The sequence below is a fragment of the Tachyglossus aculeatus genome, chromosome 25 (assembly GCF_015852505.1).
Source record: "Tachyglossus aculeatus isolate mTacAcu1 chromosome 25, mTacAcu1.pri, whole genome shotgun sequence".
NCBI lineage: Eukaryota > Metazoa > Chordata > Mammalia > Monotremata > Tachyglossidae > Tachyglossus > Tachyglossus aculeatus.
In genome coordinates this window covers 12,768,511-12,786,195 of record NC_052090.1, presented here as the reverse complement: position 1 = coordinate 12,786,195, position 17,685 = coordinate 12,768,511, and the positions used below count along the sequence as shown (strand labels likewise).

At 40.7% G+C, this 17,685-nt stretch overlaps 1 protein-coding gene across 1 annotated transcript in view; it reads right to left on the bottom strand.

Annotated features, from left to right (window-relative positions):
• UBE2V2 (ubiquitin conjugating enzyme E2 V2) overlaps nucleotides 1-16,430 on the bottom strand; it is a 45,586-nt gene extending 29,156 nt beyond the window's left edge. Inside the window, exon 1 of the mRNA XM_038766458.1 lies at nucleotides 16,361-16,430. Coding sequence (XP_038622386.1) covers nucleotides 16,361-16,376 — 16 coding nt within the window. The 5' untranslated portion in view covers nucleotides 16,377-16,430. The remainder of the gene's footprint in view (nucleotides 1-16,360) is intronic.
• Nucleotides 16,431-17,685: the final 1,255 nt, after the last annotated feature.

Below are 17,685 nucleotides of genomic sequence, written 5' to 3'. Positions count from 1 at the left end.
CACTGGATAAGATGGAAGGAAGCTAATCAGGTTGGACACAGTCTTTGCCCCAAATGGGGCTCACAGTTTTAATCCCCAATTTACGGATGAGGTAATTGAGACACAGAAATGACTTGCCCATGGTCTCACAGAAGACAAGTGGCAGAGCCGTGATGAGAACCCAGATCCTTCTGACTCGCAGGTCTGTGCTTTATCCACTAGGCCATGCTGCTTCTCATATAACATTTGGATTTCCTCAAGACAAAAAAACACACAAACTGAGGTTGTTAAAATATTTCAGGTGCTATATTGCTACAGACTCCTCTCTCTCATTCAACACAGACTGTTGAGCCCGTTGTGGGGTAGGGACCGTCTCTCTATGTTGCCAACTTGTACTTCCCAAGCGCTTAGTACAGTGCTCTCTGCACAGGGAGCACTCAATAAATACGATTGAATGAATGAATCAGTGTCACCCAATCCTGTTGGTTCTTCCTTTGCAACATCGCTAGCACCTGCCCTTTCCTCTCTATCCAAATCGCTACCGCGCTGATCCGAAGCCTGAATACAGCACCAGCCTCCTCGCTGACCTCCTTGCCCCATCTCTCCCCACTCCAGTCCATTTGTCACTCTGCTGCAGGGATCCTTTTTCTAAAAACCCATTTAGTCCATGTATACCCGCTCTGGAAAAACCTACAATCGTTGCCCATTCACCTCCACGTCAAAGTCCTTACAATTGATCCTGTACCTCGTTTTAGTCGGTCTCACCAACAACCCTTTGTCTTTGTCCTTCCTCTAGCCTGGAATACCCTCCCACTTCCTATATAACAGACCACCATTCTCCTCACCTTCAAAGACTTATCATAATCATATCACCTCCAAGAGGCCTTCTAAGATCAAGCCCTCATTTACCCTATTCGCCCTATGAACTTGGATATATCCTGTTAAGTACTTGATATCCACCCCATCCCCAGATCCACAGCGCTTTTATACATATCCCCATACTCTGACATTTTCCCATTATTTTTTTTAATATCTGCCTCCCCCTCTAAACGGTAAGCTCCTTTTGAGTAAGAGTGTCTACCAGCTCTATTGTATTGTACTCTCCCAAACACTTAACTAGTGCTCTGAAAAAAGGAAGCACACAGTACCATTGATGGATTGACTAGTAAAAACGGATGGCAAAACAGGACCTTCATATGCAAAGGAAAGTTCCACTATTGAGAAAGTATACAGGACAGCAAATGTATTTTAAATAGCATTAACTTTGTTGAAAGTGTTTGAAAAGAACTATTGGGTTGAAGAATAAAGTAAAAACTCTAGTTTTAACTGATAATCAAAGATTGGCAGTAAATTGCAATATGATATCTGGAATTATTGGTGAATCTACTAAAGAATTAGTCTATTTTAGCTTCTCTGTTTTAAGCAATTCTAGGAAACTTGAACAACCAAATTTATACCAAGCAAGTGTACACAAGTGAGAGAGAGAGAGAGAGAGAGAGAGAGAGAGAGAGTGTGTGTGTGTGTGTGTGTGTGTGTGTGTTACTAAAAGTTAAGAATATAAGAAAGGCCATTAATGGGTCAGATCAATTGTCCATCCAGACAATGGCAACAAGTAGTCCTGGTGGTTGCCCAACCTACTATGATTACTAAGTTTTATTCATCTAAAGAAATGGAATGAAATGAAATAAAAGCTGTAAAGAAATTCTGTTCTTGGATCTTACCAACTGTAACGTAACATGGTGGTTGACTCGTTCCACTGCAGCCTCATCAAGAGTCTAATGAAATTTGAAATCAACAATCACACTCTTCATAAATTGCATGCAGACAAGACATAACTATAGATAATTACACTCCGGCCCATACTAAATTCTGCTACCCAGATCATTTTTCTAAAAAACATTTGGTCCACACATCCTCACTCTTCAACAACTTCCAGTGGCTGCTCATCCAGCTCGTCATTAAACAGACACTCCATACCACTAGCTTTAAAGCACTCAATTACCTTGTCCCTTCCTTTCTTACCTTACTAATTTCCTACTATAACCCAGTCTGCACACATTGCTCCTCTTTCCCCAGCTCACAAATCACCGTCTCCCTTCAAAGTCTTATTAAGATCACTTCTCCTCCAAGAGGTCTTCCCCAACTAAAGCTCTTTTCCTCAATTACCTCTCCCTTCTACATCGCCTATGCACTTAGATCTCTACCCTTTGAGTACTTGATATTCACCCCACTTTCAGGCCCACAACACTTACGCACTTGGATCTCTACCCTTTAAATACTTGATATTCACCCCACTCTCAGCCCCAAAACACTTACGTATATAACCATAATTTAGTCCGTCAATCATATTTACTGAGCACTTACTGCATGCAGAGTACTGTACTAAGTGCTTGGGAGGGTACAGTATAACAATAAACAGACACACTCCCTGCCCACAATGAACTTACAGTCGAGAGGGGAAGACAGACATTAATTAATGTCATTAATTAATTAATTAATTAATGTCTGCCTCCCCCTCTAGACTGTAAGATCCATAATAATAATAATAATACCAATAATGGTGGTATTTAGTGCTTATTATGTGCCAAGCAACTGCTAAACATTAAATATATTTGATCACTCTGATCATTCCTGCCCTCGCAAGTCCTTTGACATTAATCTCAGATCTTCTGGAAAAAAACACTAATCGACTAAATCATGTCCCAACCCAATTAACTTAATGAATACCTTATTTTACTGTAGAAACAGGGTGGCTGTGGTTTAACCCAATCTGACACTTATGTAAGGGACAGACAGAAAAAGGAACTGTAAAATTATTACCTGAATAGAAATCTACTTTTTTTAAAAAATGGCTTACCTTTCCCCAAAATTATTCTGGAGATATATTTCCCTTACCTATTATGACTCCTCTTGAACAGTGATACCATAAGACATAGAAAAATTAACAGAATGGAGGCAAATAATGTGAAGGGTTTTCCTCGCTCGATACATGGTGATAATAACAAACAGTTAAATCTTGTATAAGCAGTTCTTTATCATAAGTTGTCAATATTGGATAACCTTATCAAATGACTCACTAGTTTTACTGGGTTTGCGAACTCCTTTACAAAGCTACAAAAATGCTGAAAAAAAATTACATCAAGAAGGATATCCAAATAAAATGAAAAGCACATGTATAAACATTGAAGGACATCAACCACAGATAGTAATGAACTAAAATCTTTACTGTCCATATGTCTTATAAAGATGCACTTTTGATACCACTAAATATTGAATAAAGCCTACAATACTTTTCCATGAGACATAAAAGGAAGTTAAATGGTAACATCTCTCCCACTGAAATAGAAGTGTACTAATTATAGGGTTACAAGTTCTCAATATATTGATTTTGCTTAAAAGGTCAAACAGATTGCTTGCATATTAAATTCTCAAGACTATGGATAAATCATATGCTAGAACTACTATTCTGGATTACTTTAATAATAATGATGGTGGCATCTGTTAAGCACTTACTATGTCCCAAGCACTGTTCTAAGCGCTGGGATAGATAAGGTTTTCAGGGTGTCCACGTGGGACTCGCAGTATTAATCCCCATTTTACAGATGAGGTAACTGAGGCACAGATGATTATTAAAAGCTCTCTCTAGGCTGCAGCAATTGCATGGCTACTTTGAACTTTAGACCACCCCAAAGGGAAAAAAGAAATGCAATACACTTAATAAGATGACAAACAGAAAATTACAGAATAAACACCATTAGAGATATATTGTCTAAAAGCATATTTTTAGAGAAATATTACAATTTTCAAGGGTAATAATAATGATGGTATTTGTTAAGCACTTACGATGTGTAAAGCACTGTTCTAAGCACTGGGGAGGTTACAAGGTGATCAGGTTGTCCCATGTGGGGCTCACAGCCTTAATCCCCATTTTACAGATGAGGTAACTGAGGCACAGAGCAGTTAAGTGACTTGCCCAAAGTCACACAGCTGACAACTGGCGGAGTCAGCATTTGAACCCATGACCTGATTCCAAAGCCCATGCTCTTTCCACTGAGCCATGCTGCTTCTCAAGAAAAACTTACAGTATCAGCAATCTCCAGTGTCCTCTTTCACCAACAACTCAGTTTAAACAGAGACCAGACTATCAAAAAATGATGGTACAGAGTTTGACAAAAACAGAACTGAAAATGTGATTTGTTACAAGAGAAGCTAATTTAGATGCTGAAGGAGATTTTGTATGAGATCAGAATATGAAATATGCAGTAATTACTAATTACTCATAAAGACATACCCTCACGGCACCTGGGAAACAAACAAATCCTTCTTATTCCAATGTTGCACATGAAATTAATGCTTATCTTCGAATAACCTGAAATAAGATCTAAAAGGAGTTACATGATCTGCTAAAACAGGCATGGAAGGTGTTTTTACCTGACTTGAAAATGTCTTGTTAATTTAAAATGAAATGACTGCAGTTTTAAAAATGTTAAAATGGAACTAAGAGTTTTGAAATGCTTGGTCTAGTAATAAAGACTGCTTGAATAACTCTGACTACTGTCCCAGAGGATCCTATAAAAATACATTATCTCCAGAGGTTACCCCAGAGAAAAATATTTTACACAACAAAATTAACTTTCCTCCAAATAGTTGCAGGGGTGGTTAAAGTCTTTATTATTAGAAAAAAGGATAGACTTTTCATTGTTTCTACTGAAGAAATGATAACCTTTACATCAAGTTCAATAAACAACAACTGGTAACAGACACCCAGAGATGCTAACGCCCACAGAAAAAATACCATTGTGTAATTCAAATTACACATTTTATTTGGTATTACATAATAACATTCCAGTCCCTGGGTTCAAAACCTAGTGACCCAATTACTTGAATAGTAATGAACCTTTCCTCCGACTCTGTCTCTTTTTGAGTTCTAAAGAACCGGAGACATCATTTTGCAGTAAGGTATGCATGACTGTGGGTATTTGTCTTTGAGAATTCTAATCCATCATCAATCTCACTGCCATTTCAGAAAAGAGGCAACCTCAGATAAAAGCTTCAATTTTTCATCTTAAAAGAAGTCCAAAATGACGGGGGATGGCAATCACATCAAAGGGTGTGTAAAGTCATAGATTAGGGCCCTGATTTCCAGGTTTTGAACTAAGCTAAATAGTATACTGCCTTGGCTAAAAAAAAGGCTAAGTTTGGATGGGATTAACCACCTGGCCATCCGTGAGGGTACCATTTTCAAAGAACTCAAATTTTGATAATTGTGTTTAGTTCCTGGAATATCAGTCAATAAATGTATTGAGAACTTATAGTGTGCAGGGCACTGTACTAAGTTCTTGGGAAAGTGCCCGAGTCAGATACGCAGTCTCTGCCCTCAAGGAGCTTACTATCTAATGGACAGGAGGAGTAGGGTGAGCTCAGCTCTGGATCCTCAAGGCCTCCAATAGTGCCCACTGGCCTCCCACTCGAAAACTTGCTAAGACCTCTTAACCCAAACTCTCTTCTTTCCCATCACTGTTGACACCACCACCCTCTTGCTTGTCTCACAAGCCTTCAACCTTAGCCTTATTCTTGACTCAAACACCAAATCCTATCAATCTTATCTTCACCATGTCAGAAGAATCTGCCCCTTCCTCTCATCATCATCATCATCAATTGTATTTATTGAGCGCTTACTATGTGCAGAGCACTGTACTAAGTGCTTGGGAAGTCCAAATTGGCAACATATAGAGACAGTCCCTACCCAACAGTGGGCTCACAGTCTAAAAGGGGGAGACAGAGAACAAAACCAAACCAAACCTCTCCACACTGCTACAACTCTGATCCAAGTAGTTGTCACATCTCTACACTGCATCAGCCTCCTGGCTGACCTCCATGCTGCTCTCTTCAGGAAACCTTGTGCTGCCCAGAGTACCTTACTCTTCTTTCAAAAACTCAAACCATGAAACAGAATGTAAATTTTAAAGCCTTTTAATGGGGCATCTATGGTGTGCAAACAGCGAAACTCGGTGCTCAGGAACAGAAATTCAGAATAGGAAACACTCTTGGAAATACTCTTCTAAACATATATTTTTAAAAATATTGTCCAAGTACTTACAGTATAATAGCTCCTGCAGAGCTGTTTACAAAACTGCTGTTCAAACTGACAGTATATGAAATGATAAAAACCTCAAAATAACTAGTGGCAGGTAAGTCTACACACTGACATATATAACTGCATCAGTTAATAAAGGAATGTGTCCATTCTCCTAGGAGTACCAAGATTCCTACCAACTAGCCTTATCTCCCCCAAGAGACCAATCTCAAGGCAGTTAGCTCCCTTCATCTCCTTAAGCCCCAGTTGGGATAAGGTAACTTTTGTAATTCATATGTTCATCCATTCGATCATATTTACTGAGTGCTTACTGTGTGCAGAGCACTGTACTACGCACTTGGAAAGTACAATTCAGCAATAAAGAGAGAAAATTCCTGCCTACACAGGGCTTACTTGCCCCAACTCTGCTCAACTTATGCCAACTAATTCTAATAATAATAGGTTTTATTGAGCATTTACTGTGTGCAGAACACTATACTAAGCTTCTCTGGCCTCTCCACTTGATAAGGTAAGATAATTTTTTTTTTACCTGCACTGCTGAAGAGTTAAAATCAAAATATGCAGTAGGCTTGTTATTGACTTAAAAATAGTAAAAAATACCTATATTTTACAATAACTTAAGCAATGCATATTTAACAAAAACTACACAGAATTGTTTTGGCCTCTTAATGGACTACATTATTCTTGCAATTTAAAAAAAATTCCTAAACCAGGAGGCTCTAATAGCCAATCATCTAAATACTGAAACTTAAAATTCAATATTCAGAATGCTCAAATTCACATCTCAAAATCGTTGTTGGGTAGGGACCGTCTCTATATGCTGCCAACTTGTACTTCCCAAGCGTTTAGTATAGTGCTCTGCACACAGCAAGTGCTCAATAAATACGATTGATTGAATGAATGAATGAATTCCAGCCATTTCTCCAGCGTGGCTCAGTGGAAAGAGCCCGGGCTTGGGAGTCAGAGGTCATGGGTTCTAATCCCAGCTCCGCCACTCGTCAGCTGTGTGACTTTGGGCAAGTCACAACTTCTCTATGCCTCAGTTACCTCATCTGTAAAATGGGGATTAAGACTGTGAGCCCCACGTGGGACAACCTGATCACCTTCTATCCGCCCCCCCCCCCCCAGCGCTTAGGACAGTGCATTGCACATAGTAAGCGCTTAACATATACCATCATTATTTTTATTACTAAATGCCCTGTTTTTATACATTGAAACTTATTAAGGTTTCCTTGCTGCAAAATTATTTTGAGGTATGAAAATGTTTAGCTAAACAGACTTGGTTTTCCTCTGTCACTTTATGGAAATATAAAGATCTAAACTCAGCTTCTATAACTTAATTCAATGTTTTCCAAAACTCAGTTTTTAAAACCTGACAAATTATAGCAAATATAGGGAGTTATCCTTACTTAATGACGAAAAAACTTGAAGAGGGATCATTTTTTTCTTAAATATTCACCTTTAAGCTATTAACTTGTCCTATCCTATACAGCAGCAAGACTACTCCCAATTTTGGATTCTAAAATCATATTAGCTTAATAGTATAAACAGGGAGAAACTGTCTACTTGTTAACAAATAACAGGCCAAAAAAAAATTCTGAATACATAATTGCAGTTAAATATTCCCAGAAGAAACATCTATTTCCCTTTGCAAACTAAGAAAAAAATGGGGCTTGATAGTCCAATTAAAATGCAAGCTTTTATATTAAAAAACAATGAGTACAGAGACATTATACACAGAAACTTCCTGTCTACAAAGATACCGCAACTTAAAATAATTTATGCCAGTATCAGAACCAAAAGAGTAATTTTATAATTGCATTTCTTAAATTAAGAACGTTAAGAATTAAAATTGTTCTCAGCTATTTTGATGTTTTCCAGCCACAGTTAACTATCATTGGATTTTAAAGTGATTTTCCAGTTGCTACTTCAGTCTACTTCTTATATACCAATGATACCAGCACATAAAATGAATAGATAGGGGCTAAGATTAAAAATAAAACAGAAAAAAGTTCAAGAAACAGTATCTTTCAAAACAAGTCCTGGGAGGTTACCAACACTATAAAAAAGATCACTTAACACTGTAGCCTAGGAGAGGCTCCATTTAAGTGATTAAAGTGCTTAAAATTGTTATGCATAAAGCAGGATGGTGGAGCACAAGGTTTTAAGTTTCAGCAAAGGCTGGATATTTGTGAGGGCAGATTTTGCATGTGAGCAGCATTTTTATATTATTTTTAAGATTAGTAAACCCAAACAGACACACCCTTCTTGCATTCCTACCCCACCCTGAAAAACTCAGGTATATTTTATTCCAAGCAAACGCATAACTGTCACTACCCGGGCATCTACAAAATGTTAGAAATATGATAAAGGTGGAAAATTAGTTAAGATCCTATCTGAGAAATAACTGGTTTTAACCCTCTTGAGCAAGTATAAATCTAGTTTTGTGCTTGTTCCAGATGCTGCAGAGTCTCTAGATTCAAAAGGTAACTATTCTTCAGTAAATGGAAAAGAAGAGCTAGTCCCTTCACAAATTTGAAAGAATTCTGCCTTCATACACCTCCCCGAAAGCCCTTTTCAATCATTGTCTAGGAAACAGGGTCTCTTTTAAAGCCTGAGGCCCCTAGTACTCAACTCCCTTATTCTGTCTGCCTGCACACCACTGACCCTTTCTACCGGTGCTGCTTGCCTGAGGTCAGGAAGGTCTGTGCATTATAGAGGGTAACAACTTTGGAAAAGGAGGAGGGGTGCAGTGAGAGGAAATGAGGCTGAAATCTGGTTTCAGGGGACAAAGGGGGTGGAGGGAGTTGAAAATAGGAGAGGGAGGGAGAGAGAGCGTGACTGATTGATTAAAGAAAGGCTTCTTCCCTCAATTCCCTTTTTCAGAATTTGCTTTTTCCAAAGAGTTTGGTTTGACAAAGATTTAAGAGTGCAGAGGTAAGGAAAAGTGGGGAGGGTAAGAAGGAGGAAGAGAAGAGGAAGAAAAGATGGGAGGGGTTGGGAGGGAAGGAGATGGGAAGGAGGGAGGAAAGGAAAGAGGAGACAGGATGGAAGACAGGAAATAATAATAATAATAGCATTTGATAAGCGCTTACTATGTGCAAAAGGGGAGGATACAAAGTGATCAGGTTGTCCCACCTGGGGCTCACAGTCTTATTTTTGCAGATGAGGTAACTGAGGCACAGAGAAGTTAACTGACTTGCTCAAAGTCACACAGCTGACAACTGGCGGAGTCGGGATTTGACCCCATGACCTCTGACTTCCAAGCCCGTACTCCACTGAGCCACGCTCCTTCTCTGAAAAGGAAAGGAAAAAGATGAAGAAAAGGAAAGAGGGGAGGTGATGGAGAGAAGAAAAGGACAGAGGGGAGGGAAGGGAGGAAAGAACACAGGGGATGGGAGGGAGGAAAGGACGGAGGGGAGGGAGGAAAGGACAGAGGGGAGGGAGGAAAGGACGGAGGGGAGGAAAGGAAAGAGGAGGGAAAGAGGGCTGGTGATGGAGAGAAGAAATGAGGTGAGGGAGGGAAGGGAGGAAAGGACAGAGGGGAGGAAGGAGAGAGGAGAGGAAGAAAAGGAAAGAAGGGAGGGGAAAAAAGTACAGAGCTGTGCACACAGTAAGCTGCCACTTGTCAGCTGTGTCCGCCACTTGTCAGCTGTGTGACCTTGGGCAAGTCACTTAACTTCTCTGTGCCTTTAGTTCCCGCATCTGTAAAATGGGGATTAAGACTGTGAGCCCCCCATGGGACAACCTGATCATCTTGTAACCTCCCCAGTGCTTAGAACAGTGCTTTGTACATAGTAAGCGCTTAATATCAATCGTATTTATTGAGTGCTTACTGTGTGCAGAGCACTGTATTAAGCACTTGGGAAGTACAAGTCGGCAACACACAGAGACAGTCCCTACCCAACAGCGGGCTCACAGTCTAGAAGGGGGAGACAGAGAACAAAACCAAACTAACAAAATAAAATAAGTAGAATAGATATGTACAAGATAAATAGAGTAATAAATACGTATAAACATATATACATATATACAGGTACATAAATGCCATATTATGCCATATGACGGCATAATAAATGCCATCATTATTATTATTATGGAGAGAAGAAATGAGGTGAGGGAGGGAAGGGAGGAAAGGACAGGGGGGAGGAAGGAAGGAAAGAGGAGAGGAAGGAAAGATGGGAGGAAAAGAGGGGAGGAAAAAAGTACAGAGCTCTGCAATCAATCAATCATATTTATTGAGCGCTTACTGTGTGCAGAGCACTGTACTAAGCGCTTGGGAAGTCCAAGTTGGCAACATATAGAGACAGTCCCTACCCAACAGTGGGCTCACAGTCTAGAAGGGGGAGACAGCACACAGTAAGCGTTCAATAAGTACGACTGAGGGAGGGAAGGAGGAAAGGGATGAAGGGAGGGGGAAGAAAGAAGGGAGGGGGAAGAGGAGGGAGCGAGGAAACAGAGGAAGACAAGAACGAGGAAGGAAATAGGGGGAGGAGGGCTAGATCGGAAGAGGCACGGCGATCACCTGGACATGTGCGCCGGCCGCTGCTAAGAATAATAATAATAATAATAATGATGGCATTTATTAAGCGCTTACTATGTGCAAAGCACTGTTCTAAGCACTGGGGATGTTACAAGATAATCAGGTTGTCCCACGGGGGGCTCACACTCTTAATCCCCATTTTACAGCTGAGGTAACTGAGGCCCAGAGAAGTGAAGTGACCTGCCCAAAGTCACCCAGCTGACAATTAGCGGAGCCGGAATTTGAACCCACGACCTCTGCCTCCAAAGCCCGGGCTCCGTCCACTGAGCCACGCTGCTAGACTGTGAGCCCACTGGTGGGTGGGGACCGTCTCTATACGTTGCCAACTTGTCCTTCCCAAGCGCTTAGTACAATCAATCAATCAATCAATCGTATTTATTGAGCGCTTACTGTGTGCAGAGCACTGTACTAAGCGCTTGGGAGGTACAAGCTGGCAACATATAGAGACAGTCCCTACCCAACAGGGGGCTCACAGTCTAAAAGGGGGAGATGGAGACCAAAACCAAACATGCTAACAAAATAAAATAAATAGAATAGATATGTACAAGTAAAATAAATAAATAGAATAATAAATACGTACAAACGTATATACACATACTGTGGGGAAGGGATAGAGAGGGGGATGAGGGGGAGAGGAAGGAAGGGGCTCAGTCTGGGAAGGCCTCCTGGAGGAGGTGAGCACTCAGTAGGGCCTTGAAGGGAGGAAGAGAGCTAGCTTGGCAGATGGGCCAAACATATATACAAATATACAGGTGCTGTGGGGAAGGGATGGAGAGGGGGACGAGGGGGAGAGGAAGGAAGGGGCTCAGTCTGGGAAGGCCTCCTGGAGGAGGTGAACTCTCAGTAGGGCCTTTAAGCAGCGTGGCTCAGTGGAAAGAGCCCGGGCTTTGGAGTCAGAGGTCATGGGTTCAAATCCCACCTCCTCCAATTGTCAGCTGTGTAACCTTGGGCAAGTCACTTCACTTCTCTGGGCCTGTTACCTCAACTGTAAAATGGGGATGAAGACTGTGAGCCCCCTGTGGGGCTCACAAAGTGCTCAATAAATACGACTGATTGACTTATTGATTGAATCATCATCATCATCATCAGTCGTACTTATTGCACGCTTACTATGTGCAGAGCACTGTACTAAGCGCTTGGGAAGTACAAATTGGCAACATAGAGAGACAGTCCCTACCCAACAGTGGGCTCATGGTCTAAGATGGGGAGACAAAACCAAACATACTAACAAAATAAAATAAATCATCATCATCATCAATCACATTTATTGAGCACTTACTGTGTGCAGAGCACTGGACTAAGCGCTTGGGAAGTCCAAATTGGCAACATATAGAGACAGTCCCTACCCAACAGTGGGCTCACAGTCTAAAAGGGGGAGACAGAGAACAAAACCAAACATACTAACAAAATGAAATAAGTAGAATAGATATGTACAAGTAAAATAAACAGAGTAATAAATATGTACAAACATATATACATATATACATATGCTATGTTATGTTGCCAACGTGTACTTCCCAAGCGCTTTGTCCAGTGCTCCGCACAAAGTAAGCACTCAATAAATATGACTGATTGAATGAGTTCCGAACAAAGCGCTAAATAAATACGACTGATTGATTGATTGAATCATCATCATCATCAATCGTATTTATTGAGCGCTTACTGTGTGCAGAGCACTGGACTAAGCGCTTGGGAAGTCCAAATTGGCAACATATAGAGACGGTCCCTACCCAACAGTGGGCTCACAGTCTAAAATGGGGAGACAAAACCAAACATACTAACAAAATAAAATAAATAGAATAGATATGTGCAAGTAAAATAAATAGAGTAATAAATATGTACAAACATATATACATATACTATATGTTATGCTGCCAATGTGTACTTCCCAAGCGCTTAGTCCAGTGCTCCGCACAAGGTAAGCGCTCAATAAATACGACTGATTGATTGAATGAGTTCCGCACAAAGTAAGCACTCAATAAATACGACTGATTGATTGATTGATTGAATCATCATCATCATCAATCGTATTTATTGAGCGCTTACTGTGTGCAGAGCACTGGACTAAGCGCTTGGGAAGTACAAATTGGCAACATATAGAGACAGTCCCTACCCAACAGTGGGCTCACAGTCTAAAAGGGGGAGACAGAGAACAAAACCAAACATACTAACAAAATAAAATAAATAGAATAGATATGTACAAGTAAAATAGAGTAATAAATATGTACAAACATATATACATATACTAAATGTTATGTTGCCAACGTGTACTTCCCAAGCGCTTAGTCCAGTTCTCCGCACAAAGTAAGCGCTCAATAAATACGACATTGATTGAATGAGTTCCGCACAAAGTAAGCGCTCAATAAATACGACTGATTGATTGATTGATTGAATCATCATCATCATCAATCGTATTTATTGAGCACTTACTGTGTGCAGAGCACTGGACTAAGCGCTTGGGAAGTACAAATTGGCAACATATAGAGACAGTCCCTACCCAACGTGGGCTCACGGTCAAAAAGGGGGAGACAAAACCAAACATACTAACAAAATAAAATAAATCATCATCAATCGTATTTATTGAGCACTTACTATGTGCAGAGCACTGTACTAAGCGCTTGGGAAGTACAAATTGGCAACATATAGAGATGGTCCCTACCCAACAGTGGGCTCACGGTCTAAAAGGGGGAGACAAAACCAAACATACTAACAAAATAAAATAAATCATCATCATCATCATCAATCGTATTTATTGAGCGCTTACTATGTGCAGAGCACTGTACTAAGCGCCTGGGAAGTACAAGTTGGCAACATATAGAGACAATCCCTACCCAACAGTGGGCTCACAGTCTAAAAGGGGGAGACAGAGAACAAAACTAAACATACTAACAACATAAAATAAATAGAATAGATATGTACAAGTAAAATAGAGTAATAAATATGTACAAACATATATACATATACTATATGTTATGTTGCCAACGTGTACTTCCCAAGCGCTTAGTCCAGTGCTCCACACAAAGTAAGCGCTCAATAAATACGACTGATTCATTTAATGAGTTCCGCACAAAGTAAGCACTCAATAAATACGACTGATTGATTGAATCATCATCATCATCAATCGTATTTATTGAGCGCTTACTGTGTGCAGCGCACTGGACTAAGCGCTTGGGAAGTACAAGTTGGCAACATAGAGAGACAGGCCCTACCCAACAGTGGGCTCACAGTCTAAAAGGGGGAGACAAAACCAAACATACTAACCAAACAAAATAAACAGAATAGGTATGTGCAAGCAAAATAAATAAATAATAGAGTAATAAATATGTACAAACATATATACATATACTATATGTTATGTTGCCAACGTGTACTTCCCAAGCGCTTAGTCCAGTGCTCCGCACAAAGTAAGCGCTCAATAAATACGACTGATTGACTGATTGAATCATCATCATCATCAATCGCATTTATTGAGCGCTTCCTGTGTGCAGAGCACTGGACTAAGCGCTTGGGAAGTCCAAACTGGCAACACAGAGAGACAGTCCCTACCCAACAGTGGGCTCACGGTCTAAAAGGGGGAGACAAAACCAAACATACTAACAAAATAAAATAAATATAATAGATTTGGACAAGTAAAATAGAGTAATATATATGTACAAACATATATACATATATACGTATACTATATGTTATGTTGCCAACGTGTACTTCCCAAGCGCTTAGTCCAGTGCTCCGCACAAAGTAAGCGCTCAATAAATACGACTGACTGATTGAATGAGTTCCGCACAAAGTAAGCGCTCAATAAATACGACTGATTGACTGATTGATTGAATCATCATCATCAATCGTATTTATTGAGCGCTTCCTGTGTGCAGAGCACTGGACTGAGCGCTTGGGAAGTACAAATTGGCAACATATAGAGACAGTCCCTACCCAACAGTGGGCTCACGGTCTAAAAGGGGGAGATAAAACCAAACATACTAACAAAATAAAATAAATAGAATAGATATGTGCAAGTAAAATAAATAGAGTAATAAATATGTACAAACATATATACATATACTAAATTTTATGTTGCCAACGTGTACTTCCCAAGCGCTTCGTCCAGTGCTCCGCACAAAGTAAGCGCTCAATAAATACGACTGATTCATTGAATGAGTTCCGCACAAAGTAAGCACTCAATAAATACGACTGATTGAATCATCATCATCATCAATCGTATTTATTGAGCGCTTACTGTGTGCAGCGCACTGGACTAAGCGCTTGGGAAGTACAAGTTGGCAACACAGAGAGACGGGCCCTACCCAACAGTGGGCTCACAGTCTAAAAGGGGGAGACAAAACCAAACATACTAACCAAATAAAATAAATAGAATAGATATGTGCAAGCAAAATAAATAAATAAATAAATAATAGAGTAATAAATATGTACAAACATATATACATATACTATATGTTATATTGCCAACGTGTACTTCCCAAGCGCTTAGTCCAGTGCTCCGCACAAAGTAAGCGCTCAATAAATACGACTGATTGAGTGATTGAGTCATCATCATCATCAATCGTATTTATTGAGCGCTTACTATGTGCAGAGCACAAGACTAAGCGCTTGGGAAGTACAAATTGGCAACATAGAGAGACAGTCCCTACCCAACAGTGGGCTCACGGTCTAAAAGGGGGAGACAAAACCAAACATACTAACAAAATAAAATAAATATAATAGATTTGGACAAGTAAAATAAAGAGTAATATATACGTACAAACATATATACATATATACGTATACTATATGTTATGTTGCCAACGTGTACTTCCCAAGCGCTTAGTCCAGTGCTCCGCACAAAGCACTCAATACGACTGACTGATTGAATGAGTTCCGCACAAAGTAAGCGCACAATAAATACGACTGATTGATTGACTGATTGAATCATCATCATCAATCGTATTTATTGAGCGCTTCCTGTGTGCAGAGCACTGTACTAAGCGCTTGGGAAGTACAAGTTGGCAACATATAGAGACGGTCCCTACCCAACAGTGGGCTCACAGTCTAAAAGGGGGAGACAAAACCAAACACACTAACAAAATAAAATAAATAGAATAGATATGTGCAAGTAAAATAAATAGAGTAATTAATGTGTACAAACATATATACATATACTATACGTTATGTTGCCAACGTGTACTTTGAATGAGTTCCGCACAAAGTAAGCGCTCAATAAATACGACTGATTGATTGAATCATCATCATCATCAATCGTATTTATTGAGCGCTTACTGTGTGCAGAGCACTGTACTAAGCGCTTGGGAAGTACAAGTTGGCAACATAGAGAGACGGGCCCTACCCAACAGTGGGCTCACAGTCTAAAAGGGGGAGACAGAGAACAAAACCAAACATACTAACAAAATAAAATAAATAGAATAGATATGTACAAGTAAAATATAAATAAATAGAGTAATGAATACGTACAGACATATCTACATATATACAGGTGCTGTGGGGAAGGGAAGGAGGTAAGATGGGGGGGATGGAGGGGGGGAGTGAATGAGTGAAGGGTCGCCGGGGAAGGCCCGTCCGGCGTCCCGAGCCGCCCCCGCCCTCCATTTTGTCCCCCAACCGAGCGGCTGAGGCCGGAGCCCCGGCCTGTCCCCGCCGCCCGGCCCCGGCCCTCCGGCCTGAGGGGAAGGGCCGCCGCGGGGGGACGGAGGGACGGACGGACGGAGGGACGGACCGCTCCTCACACCGACCTGTGGACACCGCCATCTTCTCCCGCACCACGGACTCCGGCCTGCACACGCGCGCGACGCCCGCCCCCCTTCGCCTCACGAAACGTCATTTCCGGGACAGCGCGCATGCGCACGCGCCGCGGCCTCCTCTCCTCCTCGCCCGCCCTCTCACTCTTCATTCATTCATTCATTCATATTTATTAGTCCAGTGCTCTGCACATAGTAAGCGCTCAATAAATACGATTGATATTTATTGATCATCATCATCAATCGTATTTATTGAGCGCTTACTGTGTGCAGAGCACTGGACTAAGCGCTTGGGAAGTACAAATTGGCAACACATAGAGACAGTCCCTGCCCAACAGTGGGCTCACGGTCTAAAAGAGCAAATAAATTATAATCCAACACTCATTATTCACGCATTTATTCATTCATTCATTCAATCAATCGTATTTATTGAGCGCTTACTATGTGCAGAGCACTGGACTAAGCGCTTGGGAAGTACAAATTGGCAACACATAGACACAGTCCCTACCCAACAGTGGGCTCACGGTCTAAAAGAGCAAATAAATTATAATCCAACACTCATTATTCACGCATTTATTCATTCATTCATTCAATCAATCGTATTTATTGAGCGCTTACTGTGTGCAGAGCACTGGACTAAGCGCTTGGGAAGTACAAATTGGCAACACATAGAGACAGTCCCTACCCAACAGTGGGCTCACAGTCTAAAAGAGCAAATAAATTATAATCCAACACTCATTATTCACGCATTTATTCATTCATTCATTCAATCAATCGTATTTATTGAGCGCTTACTATGTGCAGAGCACTGGACTAAGCGCTTGGGAAGTACAAATTGGCAACACATAGACACAGTCCCTACCCAACAGTGGGCTCACGGTCTAAAAGAGCAAATAAATTATAATCCAACACTCATTATTCACGCATTTATTCATTCATTCATTCAATCAATCGTATTTATTGAGCGCTTACTGTGTGCAGAGCACTGGACTAAGCGCTTGGGAAGTACAAATTGGCAACACATAGAGACAGTCCCTGCCCAACAGTGGGCTCACGGTCTAAAAGAGCAAATAAATTATAATCCAACACTCATTATTCACGCATTTATTCATTCATTCATTCAATCAATCGTATTTATTGAGCGCTTACTGTGTGCAGAGCACTGGACTAAGCGCTTGGGAAGTACAAATTGGCAACACATAGAGACAGTCCCTACCCAACAGTGAGCTCACAGTCTAAAAGTGCAAATAAATTATAATCCAACACTCATTATTCATGCATTTATTCATTCATTCAATCAATCGTATTTATTGAGCGCT